Here is a 23,273-nt window from a genome sequence, read left to right as displayed (position 1 = left end):
TCGTTCATAGTTTAGTCATTTGCAAATATGAGCTAAATAAATTGTGTTACATAGAGATGGCTTCTGCTGCTGTAGGTAGTGGCGATGGTGGGGGTGATTGTTGTTCCTCTCGTGGCAAGGGAAAAATTATAGTTGGCCCTCATGATAAGCCAAAAAAATGAGCACGTGGGAGAAAACAACGCTTTGTTATTTGCAAAGATATCATGAAGATGCTATTGCGGCGGGTCAGGAACCTCCTTTTGGTGGTCGTTATGCTCCACCGTCAGTCCCGGGTGTTTCAGGTCCACTTAGTACTACCGTTGCAGGAGGCACAAATAAACCACAGGATGAGGCTGGATTAGTGAAACCTTCATCTTCGCTGCCCAAGGATGCTTAAAGTCCTCCTAGATAGTATTCAGTGGATGGTTTGTCATAGTGTATCATGTTGTTTGGGTCTGAAATTTAAATTTTTGTATTTCTATCTAAACTTTCAGCAGCATTTGAGTTTAATGGTATTTGTATCATGTTTGTTATGTTTCATTTATAATTGTATGGATGATCAGAGTATCTTTTGGTTCGGTAATACTTTGTAGATGAATCAGTAATGGATGTACAACGCAGACAAATGCTCCATGTAGTACATTAATGGCTTGCGTGGTTTTCTCGATCTGGTAGAATCCAACAAACCGCCGTCCGGTTTCATTTGTTGTCCATGCAGAAATTGCAAAATGAGAAGAATTACTCATCTAGAAACACTATTCAAGCCCACATATACAGTTCTGGATTCATGCCTAACTATTTTGTTTGGATCAAGTACTGGGAAAGAGGAGTTATGATGGAAGATGATGAAGAAGAAGATGACAACATTTCTTACTGGATTCAAGGAGGTACCTTTGCATATGCTCCAATGGGCGAGGCTGAAGAAGAGATGGGCGAGGCAGAAAGTCCTATCGATGATCTAGGTCAGGTGTTGCGAGATGCAAAGGAAGACTGTGAGAATGTGAAGGAGTCAAAAAAAGTTTGAGCGTTGTTAAATGATCATAAGAAATTGTTGTACCCAGATTACAAATAGGGGCACAAAAAGTTAGGTACCACACTGGAAATGATGCAATGGAAGGTAAAAAATGGAGTTTCTGACAAGAGTTTTGATGAGTTAATGAAAATCATAAAGAACATGCTTCCCAAGGGGAACGAATTGCCTTCCTCAACGTACGAAGCAAAAAAGGTTGTTTGCCCTCTGGGTTTGGAGGTACAAAAGATACATGCATGTCCTAATGACTCTATCCTCCATCGCGGTGAGGAATACGAGAAATTGGAGGTCCTATGTGTGAAGCGTTGCGTTATAAGATCAGGTGAGATGATCCCGGTGATGTTGAGGAGCAGGCCAGTAAGAAGAAAGTTCCTACGAAGGTAATGTGGTATTTCCCTATAGTACCATGGTTGAAGCGTTTGTTCAGAAACAAGGCACATGCAAAGTTGATGTGTTGGCACAAAGAAGAACGTAAATAAGATGAAATGATCAGATACCCCGCTGAAGGGTCCTAGTGGAGAACAGTTGATAGAGAATTTCCCAAGTTTGAAAAGGATGCAAGGAACATACGATTTGGTCTAAGTACAGATGGATTCAATCCATTCGGTGAGTTCAGTAGTGGTCATAGCACTTGGCCTGTGACTTTATGTATGTTTAACCTTCCGCTCTGGGTGTGCATGAAGTGGAAGTTTATTATGATGTCGGAAATTATCCAAGGTCCAAAACAACCTGGCAACAACATTTATGTTTACCTAAGACCGTTGGTTGATGAACTTCTACTGTTATTGAAGGAAGAAGGTGTATGTGTGCGGGATGAGGACAAAAAGGAGACTTTTAATCTATGAGTATTGTTGTTCGTAACCATCAATGATTGGCCGGCACTTGATAATCTGTCCGGACAATGAAACAAGGGATATCAAGCCTGCACGCACTATTTAGATGATACTTGCAGCATGTATTTGAAACACTATAGGAAGGTCGTGTATACGGACCATCATCGATTTCTTCCTACTAAGCACCCGTTAAGAAAGAAATGGTAGCATTTTTTAAGGGAAGGAAGAAAAACGTATTAAGCCCGTTTACCATAATGGTAAACGTGTATTTTCTATGATAAAGGATGTGAGGGTAGTCTTTGGCAAGAGCTCTGGTAGCCAACCTGTTCCAAACAACGAGGACGGACATGCACCCATGTGGAAGAAGAAGTTTGTATTTTGGGAGCTACCTTATTGGGAAGTCCTTGAGGTCCGTAGTGCAATCGATGTGATACACCTAATGAAAAATCTTTGTGTGAATGTGGGTACATATGAAAAAGCAAAGGATACAATTGAAGCACGTCGGGACCTGAAACGCATGAACAACGATGGCCTACATCTGGAAAAGAGAGATGATATACATTACTTGCATCCTACCCGTTACACTCTCAGCAAGGAAGAGAAGGAAAGTATGTTTAAGTGCTTGAATAGTATCAAGGTTCCATCGGGCTACTCCTCGAACATACAGGCAATAATAAATTTTAAAGAGAAGAAATTCATAAATCTAAAGGCCCATGACTGCCACGTCCTGATGACACAATTGCTGCTTGTTGCACTGAGGGGTATTCATTCACCAGAGAATGTGAGAATAGAAATCGTGAAGCTATGTGCATTCCTCAACATGATTTCTCAGAAGGCAATCCATCCAAATGATCTACTAAAGCTGCAGAATAACGTAGTGCAATGCCTTGTCAGCTTTGAGATGGTCTTCCCACCTTCCTTCTTTAATATCATGACCCACCTTCTAGTCCACCTTGTTAAAAAGATTTTTTTGTTCTCGGTCCTATATTTCTACACAATATGTTCCCTTTCGAGATGTTTATAGCAGTTCTGAAGAAGTATGTTCGTAATCGTGCCCATCCAGAAGGAAACATCACAAAAGGATATGGAACAGAGAAAGTCATTGAGTTTTGTGTTGACTTTATTGACGACCTAAGTTCGATTGGAGTCCCTGTATCACACCATGAGGGGAGACTCATGGGAAAGGGCACACTAGAGAGGAAAGCTCGGATGGACATCGATGAGGATAAATTTCGTAAAGCACACTTCACGGTCTTGCAACAATCATCCCTGGTCTCCCAACCGGTACTAAAGGACCGCTTTAGTACCGGTTATTTCAACCGGTACTAAAGGCCCCCTACCGAACTAGCAATACCGGTTGCGAAACCGATACTAAAGGGGAGTTTCTAACCGGTACTGATGAGCTTTCCCTAGAAGTGAGTGTGACAAACAGCAATGATATTTTTTCCCCAATTTAGTAGAAATAAGAAGAAATAAAAAAAATCAAGAGCTTCCATACGATTCCTGAACAATAGTAATTAACGACATATACTTTTATAAGAAAGACTATGCATTAGTAAACTGTGCTTCAGAAAAAAAATCAATTATATGCATATCCTATTTAACTATGTTCTTTAATTTTTATAAAAAATGCACATTTTCAACAGTATAAAATTAGCCCGGGCGAATGCACGGGATTACAACCAGTAACAGCAAATTTGTAAATCAATCTGCATAGATATGAAAAAGATCCCCTTTGCAAAGGGAACTAAAAGGTAAAAGGACAATTAGTTGACATTACTAGTATCATACTTATAAAAGCAACAATCTTTGTAAATCAAACAATATCAATCATGTCAATGCCCACACACTCTGCATGTCATTCATTTACTAGTATCTTGATGGAAGGATGACAACCAAGACAACAACCACACCAAACATGAGGAGGGCGAGCCCGGTGAAGTTGATGATGAACGCTTCGCTCGGGTAGTCGTTCAAGGGGAAGATGAACTTTGCCAATCCAGTCTCGGCTGTGAGAATGGCCATGTGGAAAATGACAATGCCAAAGAAGATGTGCCATGGTGCATAATCCGCCCTCATTGTCATCGCAGCCCCGGGGAACACAAAGTACACAAAAGCCACCAGCCACTACAAAATCAACAATGAGATCTCCACGTCACCAAAGAATTACTACATTTCATTTTGTTCGCCACAAAATGTAGCGTACTCCCCCGCCGATAGTGTGCAAATATGCAGAATAAGGTTTCTTATTGTAGAACCTACGTATGCAAGTTTTTGAGTCCTAGACTTATCATTGGTGCATGTGTTTTTGTTTATTCTAGAAACAAACGTTTCTATTGCTTCAGATGTATGACTGACCCATTAATAGCGATGCGTTTATGATGATTTTGTCAAACTTAAATATGTCATTCTAATATCTGGAATGTGCTCATATGGATAGGGTGTGAGTCTGTGCATTTATAGGGTTAAACGTGAGTGCATATATATATATACACATGCTTCGAAAAAAAAAGTGCCAAGCTAATGCAATAACCAAAATAAATAGCAACTCCTGAGATACAGGTGCATGTAGTTGTAGCTCTTTGGGCTATGATGAGCTATTGGGCATTCTCTTAGGCCTGGGCCGGCAGGCCAATGAACGGGCCTAGAATGTGTTTAATTTACTTCCCGAAGGTTGTAGTTGTTGCTGCTGCTAGCCTACTGGGCTACAAATCGGTATCAACGAAGAAGATCCGAGCAGCCTTGTGGTGACTGACTCACTCACTCACCTGAAGAGCATAGAGCGCTATGGTGGCAATCCCGAGCCAAGAATGCAGGGAGCGGAGATCAGGGATGCCGGCGTCGTGGTGGTACTTGAAGGCCGCGTAGAGGCCGACGGCGGCGAAGGCCATTGCCACGAGATGCAGCAGCATGTGCACCGCCTTCTTGGCCGCCCTCGGCCCCAGCACGATCCTGTACGCCATAACCGCTGCGCGCGTGACACCACACACGAGTCACACAGAGTCTCTCAACTTTCCTTTCAACTTCTTCATTTCAATCACTTGTCTTGCAGGTACTAAGACGTGCATGCAGATTTGTTCGTTTACCTTCTCCGGTGCAGATGACGAAGCCAATCACCATGAACAGAGGGTGTGCCTGAGAAAATTAATTAAAGAGTTCACATATCACTCCTCCTGTATCACTTCGTTATTAGCACAGCAGCAGATGGATTATGTTACTACCGTGTAGACGTATAGAGGGTTGGACGCCCGCTCCCACGAGACGCCGCCCCGGAAGTGCAGCACCCAGACGAGCGCGAGCGCGAGCACGGCCGCCGCCAGCAGTTGCGCGGTCACCACCATCGGCAGCGCGGTCATCCGGAAGCTGGCGCTGCTCTTCACCGGCATTATGGCGCGTCGCCGCCGCCTCGTCCTCTGCCGCGCTGCCGGCTCCGCGACCGCCACCACCACCACAGCCGGCTGCCGCTGCGCGTCGCCGCCACGAGATGGCATATACCGATGGCACGGTGGCTAAGATCACAATATATGGGTGGTGTTCTGATGGTGGATCCAAGGCGGGGTTTATGTAAAAACACGGTCAGGTGGAAGACACGGAGAAAAACTGGGTTTGGAGCGTTGCTCTGTGTCTGCTTGTGCTTGGGTTTAACTAAGGGACTAGCTGTTTCTTGTCGTCGAGTTGTCCGGACGGCAGAGGAAGAATAGTTCAGACTCTCCATAGGATTAAGAGACATTGAGAAGTAGATACATTCATGAACAATCGTCTTGCTGAGTCAAAGAAGTTGCCGTCCAATCGATCTTCAGATACCAGCCAAGTGCAGAGACGGACAAGTACCAAGACAAGAACACTTCAACTACGAGCTGGACCACTAATTGGCACCGCTCCTGGTTCGTCCCCATTTGGAACCAGAAATGGTTATCAGCTCTTCGGAACAAAAGCGGCACAGCACATTCTGCCAAATTTCAGTGTCCATCCAGTTCAGGAATTTCTTCAGAACTCCAGCAAAGCTGGTCCAACTCCAAGCCCCACTGCCAGCACCATCAGGAGCAGAAACCCCAGAGAGGTTGGATAACCTTGTTTGCATCCGGTACAAAGGCCACAACATGTAAAGATGACTCATAACTCTTCTAGTTCTAACAAATCAGATAGCGTGTCCGGAAAAAAAACAAAAGAAACAAAAAAAACCGATAGGTAATGGTACCTGGTACAAAACATAACACATATCATGTTCAATTTCAAGTCCCAAAAGAATACATAGATCCACAGCAGAATGCTGCGTATAACTTGGCCATACCATCTAGGCAATCACGCAGGTCACAACTCATACGAGCTGGCAAGACTCCAGCCATCACCAGCACACATCACGGGCCCTGTGCATACAGATAAAGCACAGCACAAGAACAAATCAAAGATTAGCCCAAGACAAAATAAACTGATACCAAAGAAACAAAATAAAGAAGCAGCGAGCAAATGCTACTACCTGGGATCTCAAATCACAACCAGAGTGCCACCAGCATACCAGCAACTCAAAACCAAGTCTGTCAACTTATAAAAACATCCAGAAAACCACCTGATAAATCTGATACCATCGGTAGGAGGGAGACATCCAGAAAACCAACATCAAAGTAAAGATGGTCAAAGGCACACTTCGGATATCAGGATGCCTGTAAGCCTGAAACATCATCACATCCATTCAGTTCTCTTATATATGCATCCCATTCCCAAAAAATATGTTGAATTAGTAACTCGGTCACTAACTTCCAATATTTCTGTCAACTTCGGCATGCTAATAACACAAGTACACGACCAGTAGGAACCATACGACTTGCAGAAACATTTGAGTCCTCAACTAAATACATGACCGGCTGAAACATCCACAGGGCAATATCATAAAACTGCAGAGGGCCAAAATTAAACCACAGATCATACAAGCACAAGAAACATGACCTGACATGAGTAATTAGGAAAATCACTACTACAAGCACGAGAACATTTTTCAACAATATGCACGGAACTTTAAACCAACCACATGTGGAACAGGAACTACAGGTGACAACATGAGCTGAATCAAATAATGAACTTTTTTTCTCTAGATCCTGACCCTGTATACAGAAGGAGCTTATGTCATATGGTACAGAAGCCCTGCCTATGTTAGCATACTGATCCTACCAGACACATCAAGCATGCAACGATTGCAGTAGCAATCAGGCAACAATGCTTGAAACCTACCCTGCTCTAGAGCCAGTGAGCTTTCTCCTGGCATGTTTCAAAATGGAAAATGCCCATGCATGGCATGTATATATCTACGGAAAGATGGACCCAGCTAAAGCAAGGATTGCAATGTCAAGACATAATCACTCCAGCTGACAGCCTAGTTCTAAGAAAGAAGTTCCTGCTTAACTCCAGAACACTAAGGGCCGCCATGTCAGCCATTCTTTATCTCAACCTGACATCATGAGCCTCCAACCATCCAGCATGACAGCATCTTGATGCATGAACTGGAAGCCACATTTTGTGGTGGGATCTGCTCGTCCTCTGCTGATAGCAATGTTTTCTTGCGACAACCCACCACAGGGTGCAAGGAATCTAATGCACAAGCAAGTGATCTTCTGAACAGGCATCGGCATCTTGCTGCATCAGGACTTCGTCCCAGATCTGTTTATCATTGTTCTATGTTGTACCAAAGCTGTAGGTAGTAATGCATTCTCCTTACACTTCTCTCCTACCATTAGATGAATTTGGTCTCCTGGGAACTCCAAACTGCACATTATCCCTGGGGCGATCACCAGGTCGTCCAAAATCATCCAAATTCCTGTAACTACCATTTCTTGGAACGGAACTGAGACGCTCATCTTCATCAGGCCTGATGTTCATGCCAGCCCTGGGTTCTGGAAACATGTCCAAATGTCTTGGTCTTGGGCCACCAGTCCTCATGTTACGTATGTTGTTGGAAGAATTCCTGCCTAGAGTGTTAGAAGGAACCTTCATGGGTAGGAAGTCCTTGGGAATGCTATCCAGATCCATGAAACATTTCCTGGACTTCGCATCCGCTATAAGTGCTGCCCAATCCTCAGACTGCATGAGAGCATTGGCATTACCAACAACCTGGAAGGAAATAGACTACTATTAGTAACATGTTATACATAAAAAGAATTATTGTACAACAACAGTAGAACATTCTCTTAATGCATATTGAAGAGGAAAGGCAGAGACATACCCACAGAGCTCTCCTGGCTCGAGTTAGAGCTACATTCATACGTCGTATATCAGCAACAAAACCCACACCATGGTTTGAAGCACGGACACATGACATAATAATTATGTCACGCTCCTGGCCTTGAAAAGCATCTACTGTATTTATGTAGATATCCTTCCCCTCCTCGGTATTCATAACCTCCTTGAATTCCCGCTGAAGGCATTTCAACTGCAACTTATATGGTGTGATTATACCAACAGATACCTTCTTGCCACCATTTGCTTTCAGGAACTTCTGAAGATGCTCATACAAACGCAATGCAAACTGTGCTTCATGAATATTCTGAAATGAAGATGACCCACCCCTATGAGACTCACGGCCATGTGACATGTCGTAAAAGATATAAGGTGCCATAAGTGCATCTCTGTAATAGGCTTCATCCGGTAATTTCACAACACTCTCACTATCTGTAAGTCGACCTTGATAGAAGTATCTTGATGGAAACTCACGGATCTGGGGATGCATCCTGTATTGCACTGACAGCAAAATGGTAGGACAACCAGCCTGCTGAAACCTCTCAAAAAGACTTCTGCTGTAAAGCAATGTTCCAGCTGCTTTGCTAATAACAGTAGCAGGAAGCTGCTGTGGATCACCAACCAGGACACATCTAGCTGCACCAAGCGCCAATGGAGGGAGGACCCCTACTTCACTAGCCTGAGCAGCCTCATCAATAACAACCATGTCAAAGCCATGAGTTAGGCGAGAAAATAACTTGCGCCCGCTGCTTGACACTGTTGTAAAAACAATCTCGGCTTCATTGGCAAAACTGGCTTCCAGACTAGCCCTAGCATCTTCCATATTGAAGTTACTCCCAACACGAAACCTGCTTTCTAATATCAGCAGACGTGACATCTCCACCAGTACTTTATCCCTGCTTTCAACTGACGCAGCAAGTTTCTGAAGTAGAATATCACGGTTACGATCCCTTTGAGCCAGAACATCAGGATCTACCCCTACTGAACCCTGGGATCTACCAGCTGCTGCAACCATATTGAGTTCTCTTTGAAGATAAGCAATCTCCTGTGACAGCTGCTGTTCACGGCCCTTTAGCTGATGTAGCCACCCAATCACTTCATCGCGGCCCTTCATTAAAAGCTGATCCGTCCTCCTTTCGACAGAAACAGCTTGGGCAGCACGAGACTGTGAATCAACTCCAACACGAGCAACATCAGGGCGGTATACCTTCATCTCACCATCTATAAAACCGCGGTCAAGAACACGAGCAAGCAGCTCATCTGTTGCAGCGTTTGATGGGGCACACACAAGCATCCGAGGCTTAGGACAAAGCTTGGGAAGAGTGCGAAATAGGTTCTGATCCATGCTCTGCAAAAGTTCATCAATTGACCCTGCAGCAACAGTCTCCGAGCTGGTACTAGTGCTACCACTAACTTGCTTGTAACTTTCAGGAGCAAGTTTCTTGAGCAAAGCAGCATAGTAATGCTGATACTGAACAAGATGGATAACATTTAACATCCCCCACACAGTATGAGTTTTCCCTGTCCCAGGAGGACCTTGTACCAATGTGAAAGGCCAGGGTTCTTGTTTCTTCACGACACCATTGCTTGTGCCTGCAGCTGTATGCGTTGCAGCCCAGTGAATTGCCGACAGTTGAGGCCCATTGAAGCTGCGGTGGAGATGATCAGCAAAATTTGGGGTGAAGCAGTCTGGCATGGCAGGTGGCTGCTCTTCATACTTTGGAAAATGCTCTGGACTTGGTTGAAGTATTGCATTTTGCATCTGATGGAAAACAGTTTGTCAAAATCGACCAATTTACTTAGTCAGCATGAAAGCAAGATAAGGATTAGGTGTAATATTGCATCACCTGCACATTAAGACGGCGGAACGCATGCAAAGCAACATATTCCCTTTGTGTTGTTGCAAGAGAACCTAGTCCTGTTAGATACCAAGTACTCCGAGGTTGGAGTTTCCTCAGAACATTAGCCTCACTGCAATGGATACAATACAAAAGAAGATCAAGACCAGTCAACAAATATGCAAGTTATGGAGAACAAGTTACCAATATTGCTCCAAAATGAAACAACTATAGTAAAGCAATACGAAGTTGCATTCTCACAGTTACCAAGTGCATACAAGGGGGGCTTATTAGCTCAATTTATCCAACAGGCTGCTAGAATTAATTGAGGCAGCACTACCCGCAGGGCCATACAGGATTTATTGGTTCATAAACAGGGTTTAGCTCAATCATCCAATAGACTGCTAGGGTTAAGTGATGCACAACCTACAGGGCCGAACCAGCCTCACTGGGGACCTGTGCTCAAGTCAAATTTAGACCCTATAGTATCCTATTTGTAGTCAACAAGGATGTCAGTTAAAAGAGAAGAATTTTAACTTTGATGCAGTACAACATTTCACATCTACTGCAGTTCGTGACCTTTTAAATCACATATTTTATACTCCTATTCTAGTTGCCCATGAAAAGTGTCTTGTGAAACTTCACTATCCTGGACACAAGTGGACAAGTGAGACTCCAAAATTATGTCATGTCCTTTCTCTTTTTTGACTAATGATGGGCTCTGTCGTCAATGCTTGTGTACATGGAATCAGTAAGCAGAGAAGCAAAACAATGTCATGACATTCACCACAAGTCTTTTAACTCTATATATGAGAAGCATTACTTGTGTGGCAAAGAGAAAACGACAGATGATGAGGAGCCCCCAAAGGCGTTAAGGGGCCGTTTGGTTTTGAGCTGATGCTCGCCTGACCAAATAATTGGTCATTGACCGGACACCGTGAGTTCATTTGGATGGGAGCCATTGTTTTGCGTGCCAACAAAATACTGCCAACACTAGTTCATTCCGGCGCCCGCACGAGGGCAAAACGGCAGCGGCGGAATTCCTCGCCAAAAAATTGGTGTGCCATCACTTTGGCGTGGCAGACAGGGGCAAAAACCAAACGACCCCTAAGAGCAGCAGCAATCCAGCAGTGTTCAAGAGTTTGCTTATTATGATGTTAACAATCTTATAATAAAAATAAACAAGAAAATGTGGATGCCCTGTGCGGATGCCCACTTCAAACCTGCTTTTGTATGGCCCTGACTACCCAAATCTAAACAGGATGTGCACTTCTTGGTCTAAAAGAAACTAGAATCAGGGAAAGTGCAGTAGCATGCAGAATTGAGGGCCAAGAACATGACAAAAATATACAGGAAAAACTTGCATGTTAAGAGGAGAGATTTTTACATATTTGTATTCACCAGCACGAAATGGCAGTTTCTAATAAGTAACCATATGCGTCTTCTAGTGCATTCTACAAGTCAAAACATGCATGTCCTAAGCACAGGTAACCTAAATAAGCTTAGCACGCAACCACAACTCCAATTATAACCTAGGCTACAGATAAACAAATCTTAGATGCTATGTTTTATGGTCGATTCAATGTACAAGTACCCAAAACACTTGATTGGATTTTGAATATAGCTCACAAAACAACCTCAGTGACACAAACAAGCAAAATAACAGAAAACCAATGAACCAGTCGTGAGATCATTCCAAAGATAAACAATAATTTTAACAAATGGAGTTTCAGATGCTTTAGGAATGTAGAGGCCATGATAAATGTGGTTGTATACATGACAGCTACAAGAACAATCACATTTCAGAAAAAGAGGATTACTTGTTAAAATCAAATGAATCTCCAACATAAAAGTGGATAATAGCTCCAATTGGATCACGTGTATCAATAGGCATATGGCGCCTAACAGTACCAACAAGCCGTCCACATTCCGATTCAGCATCTTCATTTGAACCAACAGCCCTCCTACTAGATCGGCCTGATTGAGCAGCTAGAAATAACAAAGGAATAGGTAAATACGCATAGTATTCTGGAGGTTTTCTGAGGAAAAAAATATCTGCATAAAGGAAGAATTCAGTGGGGCTACCTGAACCAGGCCGCGGGAATGACAGAATAGCGACATCACCTTCTTTGAAATTCCATTTATATTCATGCATTGGTAGAACAATGACATCATACCATCCTGGATGCATGCACCAACCAAAGAATATTCAGGTGATTGCTCTGATTGGAGATTTAAATATGCTCTACAAAAGTGCAAAAAAACACATACCTCTTTCACGTCTATCCACAGTTTTTATTCGGACTGCTACATGTGCATCCCTTCCCGCAGCCTCAAGACTCTCCTCATACGAACTGTAAAGCTGAGCTCTGCATTCCTCAAAAAGCAAAGGCTCAAAAACTCTAATGTACTCCTCAGCAGATTCAAAGCTTCCAGGGACACACTCAAGTTCTGCCTCCTCTGTTCAGATAAGAAATACAAGTTAAATGCCAAACTAAGACAGCACAGGTACACTCAAATGTGCAATCGCTAGTGAGGAATGCCTCGACCAAGATATCATTGGATACTCCAATAGCTGCATCAGAACATGAAGAAATTCATGGGATTCTACTTCGATCAAATGTGAACAATTTTCAGTACAGAATACTAGTGGAGAAGAGTATCCAATTCCAACTATCTATGGAGTACCTAGATCTGCCACATTTTTATATTCTAAAATGCATGAACAAGGGTATAATCCCTGTGTGTCAAGTCACTGTCCTACTTGTGTTAATGGGAGACACTAAAACAGGGGGGGCAGTAATTGTGATAAGGATGGACCTAAAATAAAATTCCCAAGTATAGCTCTAGTTTTTCCATATAAAGCAACGAAAAATCATACACAACCAAAAGAAACATGATAATAAAGAAGCAACCTGGATTGTGCCAGAACTTGTCGTTTGTGACCTCCCTTATAAGTCGCTCAACAGATGAGTCCTGATATTGCGTATTGTTTACAAAAGACGGCTTTTTGGAAATAATAGACCTTTTGCTGGCTGGCTTCTGATCAGCAGTATTTTGTCCTGTTACAGCTGTTCGTTGGGAAGAGAAAGGTCGGCCCTTTGGTTGCTTCAAGTCCATGGACTGCTTCAATGAAGCTTGTCTTTGGACTGGCTGTTGATATCCATCCGAGGAAGGTTCTTCTGCATTCATTTTCTTTGACCGGCCCTGAGGACCCATCTCAGCATCACCATTAGATTCAGCATGTTGGTCACTAGGATCTGCAGAACTGCTTCGTTCTGAACCCATCATTTCAGATTGCCTCTGATCCCTGAATGCTTGCTGGTTTTGTTTTTCTGCAGCTTTTTCACCAGCACCACGAGAAGCTTCCTTCACAGTACGTGTGACAATTGGTGCTGGGAAGGATGACTGCCTCCTGGGTGTCGATGTCTTCATTGTACCTGCTTGTTTCGCATCCTCTACATTGATGAAGACAGTCTGCCTAGCTCGTTTTTTACCTAGCATTGCCTCCTTGTGTTCATTTAACTTAGGTCTCTTTGCAGGGTTGCTCGCAAACTTCAATGCATAATTGGCTTCAACTCCTTTAACATCCTTTGACCTGTTGCAAGCATCTAAATCATCCCCAGGTTGATTTCCTTTACATTCCAAATTCTGCATGCTCTCTGATCCTGTGGAACCACGAAGAACCTGATCTTTAGGTGCATCAGCCATTTCAGCATCACTACACTCAGCAGCAGTATCATCTTTAGTCACATCTCCGGATTTAATGAGATGGGGCTCACTATCTTGGGATTCTTTCTTCACATGAGTACTTGCAGTTCCAACTGACTCATCTTTGTTGCTAACACTGCTCCCTGCATTTTCAGAAACACCATCTGCATCAGACCATTCTCCTTCTTCTCTTTCAACTGCTTGTGACACCTGATTGCAAGGCTCTACCTTTGGAGTAGCATTATCACTGATGTTATTGGCTACCGTGGACGATGATGCTACACTAGAATTCATGTTATCTTCTGCCTTCAACGACTCCTTTGTGTTATTTGAATCTTTGTTCCTCACAAAAGGTTGAAAACCAGAACCGATCGATGCGTGCTTAAAGGCATTATTATTTAGTATCCCCTGTGACTGAGATCCTTCCCCTGGCTGAAACAGAGTTGGGGCATGCGTTGTGGGAACAGGAAGGGATTTCTGAGGTTGTGACACGACGACAGCAGCTTCTTGTAACACGACAACAGCAGCTTCTTGTGGTATGACAGCAACAGCTTCTTGTGGTACGGCAGCAGCAGCTTCTTCATCAGCTTCTGCTGGGAGTTCGTTAAGGTCAAATAACATCCTTCCACGAGAACCCATGTCATGTGTAAATGCATATAGCTTGAACCTTTCAGCTAGTGGAACCAGTAATAATTTTCTGGAACAACAGCACCCACTGGAGGGAAGTTACTATTGCCCTTCTGTTGGGACAAATATCTGCAACACAAAGAAGCTCAAGATGTCAGTAATACAGAAAGAATGGGATTATCAAAGGTTGCTTGGATGCTTCGGTCCGCTAGTGAGGTGGCCAGCCAACAAGAGATGAACTAGGAAGTGAACAGATACAGCAGAGTCATCATTGATTGATACTGCAGGGAAGAACAATTCCAATCAGGTGGTGCAACCTGAATATCATTCTCCGTTGGATTCTTTTCATGTTCTGACCCAGATCATTTCCTCCTCTTGTTGTCCACTTCCTACCCATCTCAAGAATTTGGATTCTAGTGACACAGGATCTCAGCATCCATGCAGACCCTTTTACAGATAAAGTAAATAAGTACATAGACATGCCAGGGATAAAAAGAGATTGCGCATACTGAATATATGTGAATGTTAACATGGCTACACACCAGTGTAAGCTAATCTAGACATAGTCACTTCTCCAAAGGAAAACCACAACACTGTACAAACTACAAATGTGATAAGTATGCATGTTAAGTTTAAGGAAAGGAACACACTTGACATTCCATATAAAAAAGAGATGCCAGGCTATCCAATATTAACAGCACACAAACAGGTTGTGATCGAGCTATTGGTTAAGTTCATAAATAAAATGATTTTCCCAAAAAGCAGAAGCCATGGAAAGAATTACAAAAGAACAGAAAACAACTCCACCTAATCCTACAAGAATAACACAATGCAGAGAACATCAACTAATTGCTTAAATCCACACCTAATGTGCACAGTCCAAATGATACTGTGTTACATGTGATTCAAATCTATGCTACCAATAAACGACATATAACATCTCTTTAAGCTTGACCGAACGAACACACATAGCTACTCCAATCCAAAGACAACAAACAGAATAAACTGAACTCCAGCATCTCTAAACGATGAGCAATCCCTTTATGCAAAAAACTTGGCCAAATAGAAACAACCATTCAAAGCTACAGCAGACATAAAGCTAACTAAATAATCAAATAGAGTTCTCTGTACACCTCTATCTAGAAATAACAGATAATACTCTCCAGCTGACTCACCTGGGACGCATCGATAACCCAGTGCCACTCAAACTTAAACCAAAGTAAAATAGAACATGTTGCGCACTGCATCTATAAATGAAAACAATGCCTCAGCCTACAACGCAGGACGTTCGCTATACGCATTCGACAAATGCACCCAGGATCAGTCCAATTTTTCTGCACAATTTCAGCTACATCATGACTGGAATGTAATTAACAGAAACATGACACCCAAGTACAAGAACAACAATGAACATTTGGAACTTCTACTTGCCAAATGACAACTTAGCATGATGACTATAGTGTTTCAAGAGGGATATTCAAATACAATGGACAACCCCTGTTCACAAACTCAAACAAAGGAAACAATGATTTAGGACTAAACTTGGAATATAATTAAGACAGGACATAATGTGCCCCTGCACGTAGAAATGACAAGATGACTCCACAACCTACAACAATCCGCACGCACTCTGAATTAATTGAAAGCTAATTGTAACAGCAACAATGTTTAGCTGCTAACCCCATGACTATAGCGTTTCAAGAGGGATATTCAAATACAATGGGCAACCCCTGTTCGCAAACTCAAACAAAGGAACCAATGATTTATGGCTAAACTTGGAATCTAATTAATACAGAACACAATGTGCCCCTGCACGTAGAAATGACAAGATGACTCCACAACAACAATCCGCGCACACTCTGAATTAATTGAAAGCTAATTGTAACAGCAACAATGTTTAGCTGCTAACCCTATGCCAAGCGCTAGAAGAAACAAGCAACAAATTAATCACAGCAAGGAAGGTTAACTGAACTGCAGGGCAACAGCACATTTCACTCCAAAAAGGGGGCCTTAACTTCTACTCCCTGCTAACCCTCTGCTTCCTCGATCTACCAGGACGCCGTATGTATAGGCCCGCCTTAAGTCAATAAATCTCGCCCAAATTCTTCCCTTAAACAGGATCGCATCCGAACAGTTGCTAGATTCGGCAACCAGGGCCGAGCCCTGATCCCCATTCCGCTTCCAGATTCGGCAGAATCGCCCCCGAGGGGGGAAAAAAAAGTTTGCTCCTTCCATTAAAGCGCGAATTCGGCGTCCCCAACCAGTCCCGTCCAGACAAATGAAATTGGAAATCAGTCCCGTGCTCTAACTAACCGACACCGCGTGCCACCCACCCCGCGGCTAGGGTTCCGTTCCGTTCCAATCCGTCTCGTTCCGTGATACAGCAGTCCTAGGGTATGGTCCCGATGGGAGGAGTAGGATCTCCGTACCAGGCGATCGTCGGGCATCAGCTGCGGCGGCGGCCAGATCCAGCCGGGCGAGGGCGGCGGCGGTTGACTAGGGTTGGTTCCCCCCGTTTGCCCCTCCCCTGCTTCGTTGCCTTCCCCCTGTGATGCGCCGCTGGGCTGCTTGTGTTGGGTTCTTTTTTTTTCCTTCCTCTTCCAATATTTTTTTCCCTTTTCGGTTTGGTTTTGGAAGAGAGAGGTGGGCTTCCTTCCGGCTTTCGATTACTCGCCTCGCCTCTCACGAGCGGCCGGTCCTCTGCGTGACGAACGACTTGGTGAGAGAGAGAGAGAGAGGCGGGGGAAGGAGGAGGGGTGGGTGTGAGGGGAGGAGGCCAAGGGTGGGGGCTCTATTTATAGCGCGCCAGCCCGCGGCTCCAGTCCCCGCGCTACGCGCACCAGGCCAATCCCACCCACGGCGGTTTATGCCCCTGCGGAGTGGGCCCAGGAACCGGTGGGAACCAGCTGTCTGTCACGCGCGGCCGAGGGATGGGGCGAGTCCCGCCGTGCGCGCGTGGGCGTCGGGTGGTGCGAGCCGGGGGGGCGCGTTGGTGACTGGGTGTCCGCATCTCGGTGCGGTCGCACCAGGTTGAGGTTGGAATGCATTTCCAGTTTGTTTTGTTTTGTTTCTTCCCCTCTTTTTTTTCTCTTTTCACACTGACACGTCAACAGTACTCAAAATAAAGTATTGTTTTATTATTTAAAAATCATTTATTTTAAAAATAAAAACAGAGAGGGATAATGAGGTGCAGTAGGGAAAAGAGCTGCAGGTGACTAGGTGAGAGAGAGAGTAGGACTCCGCTTGGGATCCTGGGGATAATTATCATCTCTCCTTGAAATTTAACTGAATTAGTTAATTATTGAACTGATTAATTAATAAATTAATTATTTTTTGATGGCGTCGGCTGCTAAGATGAGAAAAAAGGGGATTGGGTGGTGTGACGTGGGGTGCTGTCATTTCAGAGCGGCGGATTAATTGGATGGAAGAGATGGAATGGAAGAATCTGCAGCCCCTGCTTCTCTCTTTCTCTCTCTGTTTCTTGCTTGCAGGTCGGTCGTAGAATGAGGTATGTCCAATTAATGAGCGGCTCGTGGAATGGATGGGATGTATCCGCGTCCGGGTCTAGTGCCACGGCTATTTAAAGTACGCTATTCAATACATTATTGGTGATGTGCTACGGCACTGTTTACTTCTCTTAAACGTAACTTTGGAATCATTCAATTTTATCGCAATATGCATTCACATAATGTTATCGTAATAAAAACTTTCTAAATAATGACGATTATCTCTAGCACCGGCGTTGGTAGCCAATTGCCGAGGATTTAATTACACATATTAATAAGATACGATTGTTTCGAGAGAGTTTTTTTTTAATTAGTTCTTTATTAAGAACGGATCAGTTTGAGGATGTTTTAGTTCTTTAATTAGGGACGGATATGGTTAGCTAGATAACTAATTGTAACTTGAAACCTTTTAATCCTATCTTGATATGTATTCGTATAATATTGTAGACAAATAATTTTTCAAACAATGATAGTATTTTTTCGGATGCCCAAACTAAAATGCTGCAAGAAAAAATTACCAGTCAATTGCCAAAATTTGATTGCACGTGTCAGTAAGGTGCGGTATGATAGTTGTTTGGAGGGAGTATCAATAATTGCATACCAGTTTGAGGATATTTTAGTTCTTTAATTAGGGACGGGTTTGGTTAACTAGATAACCAGATGTAATATGAAACTTTTTAATACTATCGTGATATGTATTCATATAATACTGTAGACATAAATACTTTCTAGATAATGATAGTATTTTTCAACGATGCCCAAACTAAAATGCTGGAAAAAAAGCATTGGTGTTAGCAAGGTGCGGTAATTTTAAGGAGGTTTTTATTTCTTTAATTACAGCCCGATGAGGTTTAGTTTTTTAACTAGGGACAGTTTGGTGTAACTTGAAATTCCATGACCTAATGGTCCTGTGGTACAACATTGCTCACTTCTCCCAAACGTAACTCTGGAACTATCGTGATATGTATTCACATAATATTATGGTAATAAAAACTTTCTAAGTAGTGATGATTTTCTCTTGCGCTGCCATTAGTATCTGATTGCCGAGGATTTAATTACACATGTTAGCAAGGTATGGTTGTTTGGAGAGAGTCTTTTTATTTAGTTCTTCGTTAATTACATATGAGTTTGAGGATGTTTTAGTTCTTTAATTAGGGACGGGTTTGGTTGACTAGATAACTAGATGTAATATGAAACTTTTTAATACTATCCTGATATGTATTCGTATAATATTGTAGACATAAATAATTTTCTCCGATGACCAAACTAAAATACTGGAAGAAAGCATTGGCAGTTGATTGCCAAATTTTGATTGCACGTGTTAGCAAGGTGCAGTATTTTTAAGAAGGTTTTTAGTTCTTTAATTATAGCCGGACGGGTTTTTAGTTCTTTTAATTAAGGATAGTTTCGTTACCAGATTACCAAATGTATCATTAGATCTAACAACAAAACTACTTTAAACTTGTATATTTATCTATTTGCACAAATATTTGTAGAAAAGATGAAAATTCAAATGAATGAATAAATCAATAGTATACATATTTAAGAATGAAGGTAGTATGTCGGATATTTTCTATAAATTTTATCAAAGATAAAAAGTTGAGTTAGAAAAAACTAAATATCTTACATTTTAAAATAGAGAGTGTGTTTGTAAGGTTTAACTATCAAAAGGAATAAGGAAACTTATGAATACAGGAACATTTGCATACATACGCATTCGATGCTGACTGCCAAGTCCGAAACCACAACCAGGTAGATCGAGTGACAACTTAGAACATAGAAAAAGCTATATGTAGGAGTCCTAATACTTATTAGGATAGTACACGCAGAAATGTTGCACACAAATGCACAATCGCAATTCCAAATGATAGAACTGAATAATCCACGGAGGGACTGGTTTTTGTCCAATGCCCTCATCGATGAATCTCGCTTGAAGGTGAAGGGGTGTTTATGTAATTTTGCTAACTTCTAGTCGATCTACTATTTTCCACCTTCTGCCCATCAAACCACGCGGGCGCGCAAGTACAAACTTGACACAGATAAGAAACAGAGATGGACACACCTCACAGTCATAGCTCACACGGCCATGCCACCCTCATGGCAAGTCACCGACATGGGGAGCAAGTAGTGAACATCGTCTTGCAGGGCCATGACGTCAGAGGTGCTATCGTCAACCTGAGCACGGAACTAGAAAAACTCACGTGATGCAAATGATGGTCTTCGCGCACTCCACCGTGACTGATAAGCATCCACCGACAGGTGGGCCATCTCTCAAGCTCTTTAGCGGGAGTTTCAACCTACAAATGACATGCCTATTTCCCCTCGCATTGTTTAAGCGCCTAATTTATATAATTATAGTGTTGAAAGGCAGACCTATGCTTCTTTTCCTATCTTTCTTGCTTTATTTGTTCTATTTTCCTTTGCAATCTAAAATCCATACCATCTGACTTTCTGAAGTCCCGCCGGTAATACGTTTAAACGTCTCGAACATAGCTATATTGGACTTGCACTAATAGAGTTGCCTTTCGAAATTCTTTAGCGCTATAGTACATATACTTATGGGCCATTTGGCATAGCTTTTTAACCAGCTTCATGAGCGGCTTATGCGCAAGCTATACCAAACAGTGGCATTGAAAACACCCTCAACTCAAAAGCCGGTGGAAGTAGTTGAGTAGCTTGCACTAGGAGACGAGAGAAAAAAAAATAATAGCTTGCCCCAGCTTCCCTCTCCACACAACCATGTACTAGGGCACTACATATCAAGATGGTCAAAATTATGGCAATTTTGGCCACTCCCCCTACCTGGACAGTGACGGAACATGCCGGAGGAGCAGCGGGCGGAGCTACATTTGGGCAAAGGAGCGCTAGCATGGGCCAACAGCGGTCAGCACGGGCCGGAGAAGCGATAGGTTGGAGTTGGGCAGGTCGATGGCGGGCGAAGGTAGGTGGACCAGATGGCGCGAGGCGGAGGTGTGGAGGAGCATCGGCATAGGGTGGAGGAGCATGGCGAGTGCGATGCGGATGATGACAGGATGCCGGCGCTATGGTGGGTGATGGCACGAGGGAGACGGGGGCGGTAGGCAAGGCGCGAGAGGACGAATAAGAAAGACGAGGGGAAGGAAAGAGGAAAGAGGAATAAAGAAAAAAAAGGATAGGGAAGAAAATGAGGGGGGAAAAGAAGAAATAAAAAGAAATAGGAATAAAAAGTGATATAATAGAATAAAAATAATAGTATTATGGGTATTTGACATCTTCTATCCATTAAAAAAGTCTGGAGAAGTCATTGTATCAAACATTTTTCCAACAAAAAAGTTAGGGTAGAAAAAACTGATTAACTGGAGAAGCCAAAGCTAAAATCATTTTCTTATGAGTTAGAGCTGTGCCAAATAGATACCTTACCTGTAAATTAATGACATAGTAAAAAAGAACCTTGAGACTGGAAAAACAAAAGAAAAGGCAACAAAAAATAACAAAATAGGGGGAAAAAAAAAGACACGACCTTCGCATGATATCAAGGTCTGAAGCTCTCTCATGTTCCATGTGTGGTTGTTCACGTATCGAAAAAAAATGAAGAACACGTGAACACGACGATGTGCCCACGGATTTGATACGAATGAGAGTGCAAAAAAACATACTAGCAGCAAAACATAGGAACACGCTCTGGGAATATGGTTGTTTGGACAGGACGACTAGAATTTCTATGGATACCCCTCCCAAATGAATTCGTATATGTTGGTCCAGTATTCGTGTTCCCAGAAAATTCGTATGATCAGAGGGGCTCTTAAAGTGTGAACTCAGCGAGGGCCAAAGAAAAGCCCGTGCTGCTTTCGTAGAGAGGGGTACGTGCGCGAATTTGCAGGGTTCCAGTTTGATCGAATCTCCCCTGCCGCTTACCTGATGCAGGCAGCCAGGTACGAACTGGGGAAAAGAATAAAACAAAGAAAGCATCAGCGGCGTGATGGCATGGACATTTCCATTCTTCCCTGGCGCGCGGGCCCGCGTGGAAACATGCCAAGTGGGGCCAAGGTGTCCGTGTAGCCGACACGCGCGCGTGGGCCCCCCACCCCGCCGTAAGCCAAAGAGGCAAAGACAAACGTTCACCGACAAGTGGGCCCGTCCTGTCGGCGCTCTTAGCCAGGAAAGGAGTTGGCCACCGGATCTCATCCAGCCTGTGACGCTGGCTGTGTGGGCCCGCGCATGCCCCACCTGTCAGTGCCGGACGCTTTGCTTGATGCTCGATGGCTGTAGGCAGTAGTATTCTGGGCTTTGAACATGTGTGTGTTCCCAACTGCTCAGCTTTCAGAATGTCACATGCCCAACTTTCCTATAGCTTCCACATACGCACGGGAAAGAAGATCCACGGGATGCTCGCAAAACAAAGGCTAGGCATAGGAAAATCGTGCGATTAGTTGATTCAGCACATACTTGATTCAAGCTTTTAAATTACTCCCATAGTCAGATATACCTTGCTCTTTCTCATCTTGTGGAAACACGTACACCGCCTGTATCTTATCGTCCTTCGTATTTGGGTGTTACCTCGATGGTTAGAGAACACCACTCTAATACACGCACATATATGCACATGTACTGATTTAACCAGTCATATGCGTATGCTTTTTGCGTTGATATGTGTTGATCCCTCATATGAACGAGCAAATTTTCTTTCACAGTTGCCAGAAAGAACATTAACCCAACACAATCATCTGTTCATCGTCATTGCTAATAAAAATCAACTAACATTGAAGACTTGAGAAGTCTGAATTTTGGAGGTTGCATGGTTTAGTCCCGAGAGTGTGTGAGGACATGACATCTATGCATACGAAAGAGTGGAGCATGGCATGGATGTGTAGGAGACCATAAAGGATGTCCAAGGTGAGCAGGAGGCCCACACCTCATTTGGTTCAAGTCTCCAAGTTAGAGGTTCAAAGCAAATCAAGTTTGAGTCCACCTCGAAGTTGAGGAGCAGCTCGTACAAAAAATGACACCTAAGTCGCACACAGGCTCCGTTTTGAGCGTTCTATATGTGCTTGGAAAGCTAAGGAGATGATCTTTCCAATGGCACAGGTCTTAGGTCCAAATTCTATCGGAGTCAGGAGCCAATGGGAATCGTCAAAACAAGTGCACATCTAGAATCTGTTAGAGTGTTGCACCATTGTCTTTTGGGTCGTTGATCCATGTATCGTATTGGAGCCCATGGGGCACGTTCAAGGGGTCATGCATGACCTAACCCTCATATACGTAGTAGCCGCCGCCACATTAGGGTTTGGGTTTTGTTTAGTTCTAGTTTTTCATTGAGGAACTGAGATCGATCATTATAACTGTGACGACAAGTCCTTTTGCTGTGAATCAGGACCCCTATTCTTATTCTTCTCGACTATGACGATTAGTCCTTTCGTGTTGAAAGCTTGAACCTCTTATTCAGATCTACTTCATATAGATCTACAATTTTAGATTGCGTTATTTCACTTTCTTGCTTGTGTTCTTCGATTCACTCGCAGGGAAAACCTTTGTGGCAAGGTCA

The 23,273-nt window shown here is 43.2% G+C and overlaps 2 protein-coding genes across 3 annotated transcripts; both read right to left on the bottom strand.

Annotated features, from left to right (window-relative positions):
• Nucleotides 1–3,672: 3,672 nt before the first annotated feature.
• LOC117838820 (probable ascorbate-specific transmembrane electron transporter 1) lies at nt 3,673–6,748 on the bottom strand. Its single transcript, XM_034718994.2, has 5 exons — nt 6,320–6,748; nt 5,064–6,209; nt 4,929–4,977; nt 4,611–4,810; nt 3,673–3,969 (listed from the first exon to the last, which is right to left on the bottom strand). Exons 2-5 carry the CDS (start codon nt 5,331–5,333, stop codon nt 3,712–3,714), a joined length of 777 nt encoding a protein of 258 aa, XP_034574885.1. The 5' UTR covers nt 5,334–6,209; nt 6,320–6,748; the 3' UTR covers nt 3,673–3,711.
• A 154-nt stretch (nt 6,749–6,902) lies between these two features.
• LOC117838819 (uncharacterized) lies at nt 6,903–17,022 on the bottom strand. 2 transcript variants are annotated; one of them, XM_034718993.2, is made up of 9 exons: nt 16,676–17,022; nt 14,564–14,693; nt 12,824–14,375; nt 12,180–12,368; nt 11,994–12,089; nt 11,729–11,897; nt 9,918–10,041; nt 8,057–9,832; nt 6,903–7,944 (listed from the first exon to the last, which is right to left on the bottom strand). In XM_034718993.2, exons 3-9 carry the CDS (start codon nt 14,256–14,258, stop codon nt 7,549–7,551), a joined length of 4,185 nt encoding a protein of 1,394 aa, XP_034574884.1. In that variant the 5' UTR covers nt 14,259–14,375; nt 14,564–14,693; nt 16,676–17,022; the 3' UTR covers nt 6,903–7,548. The 2 variants fall into 2 exon arrangements, with proteins under 2 accessions (XP_034574884.1, XP_034574883.1); XM_034718992.2 differs by lacking the exon at nt 14,564–14,693.
• Between the last annotated feature and the right edge of the window lie 6,251 nt (nt 17,023–23,273).

The sequence above is a fragment of the Setaria viridis genome, chromosome 9 (assembly GCF_005286985.2).
Source record: "Setaria viridis chromosome 9, Setaria_viridis_v4.0, whole genome shotgun sequence".
NCBI classification, from domain to species: domain Eukaryota; kingdom Viridiplantae; phylum Streptophyta; class Magnoliopsida; order Poales; family Poaceae; genus Setaria; species Setaria viridis.
The sequence above is the reverse complement of the archived record's forward strand: the minus strand, read 5'-3'. Positions and strand labels throughout refer to the sequence as shown.